The 5,726-nt window shown below is 49.6% G+C and overlaps 1 protein-coding gene across 1 annotated transcript; it reads right to left on the bottom strand.

Annotated features, from left to right (window-relative positions):
* Positions 1-4,533: 4,533 nt before the first annotated feature.
* On the bottom strand, positions 4,534-5,481 carry LOC131096432 (olfactory receptor 14J1-like). The gene has a single exon (XM_058044768.1). It carries the CDS (start codon positions 5,464-5,466, stop codon positions 4,534-4,536), a length of 933 nt encoding a protein of 310 aa, XP_057900751.1. The 5' UTR covers positions 5,467-5,481.
* Positions 5,482-5,726: the final 245 nt, after the last annotated feature.

The following is a 5,726-nucleotide window of genomic DNA, read 5'->3' as shown; positions in this document are numbered from 1 at the left end:
TTCCAATATATAAATAATAGATAATACTTCCAGTATTTATTGGGTTCTCTAGGGACCTACCCAGCTACTGGATGTTGTATTTCTAAATATGTCTTACAGGATATTTCTCCTACTGGGGTTTTATAAATTTATACATTTTATACATTTTCCCTTTCGTAGATATACATTACTCTTCTCCAATTATTTTAGACTTCAATTCCCACCATTCTTTTCCTCTTTGTCCAATAGCTGATACCTTTTGTCTTGTTTGTGTCCATTTTGAGATTTCTATTGGTCTTAAGCTGATCCCTTCCCAAGGCCAGACTTTGGCCATTTGTGTATTTCCACAGATCCAGCAATTAGTTACATTTAACTCTTTCCTGATCTTTTCCACTAAATCTATGAACAAGTTTTTCCCACGAGATGTTTCTAGGTCTTCTTTCTCATTTACTGATGTTGTTACTTCTTTCTCTTTTATTAAGTCTGCTGTGCCTTTTTGATTGTACTTAGGTTCAAAGCAAAGCCAAGCATCTCCTATATGACGCTTCCCAAGCAGTCATTGCAGTCATTCTATATTTTGTGAAATCCAATAAGTCTTCCCGTGCCCTTGACAGGTTGCTAACAGAGAGAGGTTGGCACAGTTTAGGTTTAAATTTGTATGCACTCGTATTAAAGATCCGGTTTCTTCCCCTCTGTAAAGGAGGTAGTAACATTTAGCACATGGGCTCTTCTGACTTCCCAGCGTGATGTTAACCAGTAAGATCAGTAAGAGCATTCCCACGAGTCTGGTATGAGGCATTCCCCTAAACTCTACAACTACTGAGCTGCACCCAGTGATTGGAGTGGCTGGTTTTAGGCGGACTGTAGACTCACCCAGCCTTGCCTCCTGGTTATGCTTTTCTCCTACAGAAGAGCTCGTTGGTTTTAGTACAGAGTTTTTTATTCTCTCAGTGTCAACACATTTGACTTTTCTTTACTAATTTATTTTTGCCCTGAGGGATGTTCTATAGGAGATTACTTTATACACTAAGATTGGAGTTAACTGGGGTATTTTAACTTTTTAACACAAAAACATTCATCTAAAAACCTTGAACTCAATGGTCAGATGAATTTAAGAATTTTCAGTTTCCAAAATGATAGATAAAATACTCACACCAAACAAATAACAAGGTATTTACTCTTATGCCTAACCCTACAAAATAATAGTATGATTTTATGCTAATCCTACAAAATCATAATACACCTTATGCCTAATCCTACAAAATCATAATATATGCCGAAACAAACAAAGGCTCCAACGCAAACAAAAAATTCTTCATTATTTAATAAACACTAACTAATAATACAGGCAACAGAAAAGTATCTACTTTTCAAACTCAAAAGAAAAATATAAATAACATTAACTGCAATTTTTAACAGTTTTTAACAAGTTTTGATTATTTAAACAGTTCTTAACAAGTTTTTGACTATAGACAGTCTCCAGTAGTCTTTAGGTCTCCTCTGGAGGGTTAGCTTTAGATTGTCTGAGTGATTAGTCAAATCCATTCATTAGAAGACTTAGTAGGAGATGTGGTTGGTTTTGACTCTTCAGTTAGAGGTGGTACAGGTCCTTTAATCTGGGTTATATGTGTCCACCCCCTCTCTTGGGTCATATGGCTGTATTGGTGGTGAGTAGGACCTGAAAAGGGCCTTCAAACTTAGAGGTTAAAGGTGCAGAGTTCCATGATTTAACTAACACCCAGTCCCCTGGATTGGTGTTATGTCCCTTAGTGTCCAAGGGAGAGGTTTGAGGGAGATAACCCTTTTTCCTCAGATCTTTGAACTCCTTCCTATGACCTTTACCTATTTTTGGGTGGCTGTCTCTCCTTCTGGATAAATTCCCGTGTTATACGGGGTTGTCAAGAAGGGGAGTCCAAACATCATTTCATACGGTGAGACTCTTATACCTGTTCGAGGCCTTGTTCTTATTTGTAAGAGTGCTAAGGGTAGACATTTAAGCCAATTCATCTGGGTTTCTGTAACTAATTTAGTTAACGTGTTTTTGATGGTTTTATTCATTCTTTCTACTCTTCTGGAGCTCTGGGGATGCCAGTGGGTTGTGTAACCTCCATTTCATTCCCAGGGCTTCAACAACTTGTTGTAAGACTTTGGCAGCAAAATGTGGACCTCAGTCAGAATCAACATTATTTATCAACCCATATTGGGGAATGATGTTTTCTAGGATTGCTTTTGTCGCTGCTGGGGCTGTCTCTGTTTTGGTCAGGAACGCCTCTACCCAATGGGTGAGGTGATCCACAATCACTAATAAGTGTCTGTGTCCCTGGACAGGGGACATTTATGAGTCCAGCATCAGGAAATCTGCAGATGACACCAAGCTGGGTGTGAGTGTGGATCTGCTGGAGGGTAGGAGGGCTCTGCAGAGGGCCCTGGACAGGCTGGATCCAGGGCCCAAATCCAACAAGGTGAGGTTCAACAAGTCCAAGTGCCGGGCCCTGCACTTTGGCCACAACAACACCTGCAGTGCTACAGGCTGGGGACAGAGTGGCTGGAGAGCAGCCAGGCAGAAAGGGACCTTGGGGCACTGATGGACAGCAGGCTGGACATGAGCCAGCAGAGTGCCCAGGTGGGCAAGAAGGCAAATGGCTCCTGGCCTGATTTAGGAATGGTGTGGCCAGCAGGAGCATGGCTGGGGTTCTTCCCCTGTGCTCAGGAATGGTTGGGCAGCCTCTTAAATGCTGTGTCCAGTTCTGGGCCCCCCAATTTAGGAAGGCCATGGAAGGGCTGGAGCATGTCCAGAGAAGGGCAACAAGGCCGGGGAGGGGTCTTGAGAAGAAGTCCTGTGTGGTGTGGTTGAGGGAGCTTGGGTTTTTTATTGGTGAGAAGAGGAGGCTCAGGGACACAAGCTGGTGTCAGGGCACAGGTTGGACTTGATGTCCTCCAAGGTCTTTTCCATTCTGAGTGATTCTCTGATTTTCTGAAACCACCCTTGGAGCAGTTGCACAATGAGGCCTGGGCCTCCTCTTCAGCAGCTCCAGCAGCCCAGGTCCCTCAGCTTCTCCTGCCAGCCCCAAAGCCCATCCTGTCAGTCCTGCAGAGCCTCTGCAGCTCCTCCTCATTGCCCAGAACAGGGAGCCCCAGAGGCAGACACAGCAGCCCAGATGTGCCCCCCTGGCCTGGGGTGCCTCTGGCAAGGGAGCAGCACCAGGCACTGCAGGAGCCTGCAGACAATTCCTGCAGCACTTGTAGGATGATCCTGCTGCCCAAGGGACATTCCCATGGGGCCAAGTTAGGAACTGTAATGGGGAGTGGGGACAGAGAGGGAAGGGCAAACAGGGACTGGCTGTTTGCAGGGCAGGGAACAAGGCTGCATTATAGGAAGAGATTTGTAGTAGGAAGAGTAAAGAAATCAAAAGTGAAGCCAGGGAAATGCTCAGGGCAGTTTGGGGGTGGCTGCCAGGCAGCCCTGGCTCTGAGCAACAGAGTCTCCAGTGGGACAGGAAACTCCCAACTGATGGGAACAAACTTTCTGGCTGAGTGCAGATGCCAGGACAAAGCTGAGTGGTTTCCCTGGTGTCCCCAGCCCTTGCTGGCACCAGGGGCTGATGGCATTTGTGCTCCCTCAGGTTCATGTCCCCACACCAACAGCATGGGGGTGCTTCTTCTGCTCTGTGCAATGCAAACAGGGGCTGCTGAGCCAGTGCTGCCGTGTCTGTGCCTGCAAGGATGGGGCACCTGTGTGAGCTGGGGGAGAGGCCATCCTGCAGAGGGGGGGATGTTGTTGGCAGCTCCATCAGGACGCTCTGGGACGCTGCCCTGGGCTGTGCAGCACACTGGGGATGGATCAGCCCCTGCTCTGCTGCTCCTTCCCGTCTGCCCCAGGGCCCTTGCAGAGCCCCAGCCATGCTGTTTGCCCCCAGCCTGCCCACGGCCAGCCTGGGGCTGCTCACGGGGCTTTTCTGTGCTGAGCATTGGCCTGGCCATGTTCTTGAGAGAGCCTGGGCAAGGAGCCTGGAGCCCCCAGGCCCTGGGCTGAGGCATCAGCGCTGCCCCAGCAGTGCCCATGGCCTGTCCCTGCTGCAGCCCCGGCACTGCCATCCCCAGGGCTGTGCCAGGCCCCGAGAGCACTCAGGCCCTGCAGCAACACCAGGGCCACCAGGGCAGCGGGGCAGGGCCATGGCAGCAGCACTGGCAACACCAAGTGCTGCTGTGGCTGCACACAGCTGCTGTGCCAGCACTGATTTGCCCCCAGCTCTGCACTCAGACATTGCTGCTGCAGCTCTAGAGAAGGCAACAAAAGGGCATCCCTGCACTAAACTCGGCTGGGAGATCCTTTAGTTCCTTTAAAGCCACAGAGAGTGCTGCCCCTCATTGACACAGACTGTGGTTACAGTGAAGGAATAGAGAAACAAAATGAGAAATGGTATAAAAAATGGCATTTCTTTGTAGACAATATGAAAAAATTAAAAGAAAGAAACAGAACCTCCAGAAGGAAACCAACAAGAAGCATCCAAGACTATTTTTATTAGAAGCACTTTGCATAAATTACCCAGCAGTTTAATGTTCCTGAAGCCATCCAGTCATCTGTCTCCACATTGCAGCCTTGAGCTCCTGGTTCCTCAGGCTGTAGATGAGGGGGTTCAGGACTGGAGGCACCACCGAGTACAGAAATGACAGGGCCAGATCCAGGGATGGGGAGGAGATGGAGGGGGGCTTCAGGTAGGCAAATGTGGCTGTGCTGATGAACAGGGAGACCACAGCCAGGTGAGGGAGGCAGGTGGAAAAGGCTTTGTGCCGTCCCTGCTCAGAGGGGATCCTCAGCACAGCCCTGAAGATCTGCACATAGGAGAAAACCATGAACACGAAACAACCAAAACTTAAAAAGGCACCAACAGCAAGAAGTCCCAGTTCCCTGAGGTTTGAGTGTGAGCAGGAGAGCTTGAGGATCTGTGGGATTTCACAGAAGAACTGGTCCAGGGCATTGCCCTTGCACAGGGGCAGGGAAAATGTATTGGCTGTGTGCAGCAGAGCATTGAGAAAGGCACTGGCCCAGGCAGCTGCTGCCATGTGGGCACAAGCTCTGCTGCCCAGGAGGGTCCCGTAGTGCAGGGGTTTGCAGATGGACACATAGCGGTCGTAGCACATGATGGTCAGGAGGAAATGCTCTGCTGAGATGAAGAACATAAAGAAAAAGACCTGTGCAGCACATCCTGAGTAGGAGATGTCCCTGGTGTCCCAGAGGGAATTGTGCAGGGCTTTGGGGACAGTGGTGCAGATGGAGCCCAGGTCAGTTTGGGCCAGGTTGAGCAGGAAGAAGAACATGGGCGTGTGCAGGTGGTGGCTGCAGGCTACGGCGCTGATGATGAGGCCGTTGCCCAGGAGGGCAGCCAGGGAGATGCCCAGCAAGAGGCAGAAGTGCAGGAGCTGCAGCTGCCGCGTGTCTGCCAATGCAAGCAGGAGGAAGTGCCTGATGGAGCTGCTGTTGGACATTTTCTGTGTCTTGGCATGGGGATCTGTAAGAAAAGTAACCATGGAATATTTGGGTTTAGGAGAGGACTTGAAATATCCCAGCACAGCCTGGGGGAACTTTTCCCCCACTGCCCGCTCTGGGCGCTGCTGCCTGGAGCTGTCCCTGCCAGCAGCTGCTTCCCTGTGCCCAGGGCTGGGCCCTGACAGTGCTGCCAGAGCCCAGCCCAGCCCTGGGGGCTCATCTCTGCCCTGCAGACCCCTCCCAGCTCTGGCACTGCCCA

Source organism: Melospiza georgiana, unplaced genomic scaffold (assembly GCF_028018845.1).
Source record: "Melospiza georgiana isolate bMelGeo1 unplaced genomic scaffold, bMelGeo1.pri scaffold_29, whole genome shotgun sequence".
Lineage (NCBI taxonomy): Eukaryota > Metazoa > Chordata > Aves > Passeriformes > Passerellidae > Melospiza > Melospiza georgiana.
Note: the sequence above shows the minus strand (reverse complement) of the source record. Positions and strands in the feature narration are given on the sequence as shown.

Bases quoted from the DNA above. Each gene is read 5' to 3' on its own strand.
- LOC131096432 (XM_058044768.1), bottom strand. From the start codon at position 5,466: ATGTCCAACAGCAGCTCCATCAGGCACTTCCTCCTGCTTGCATTGGCA.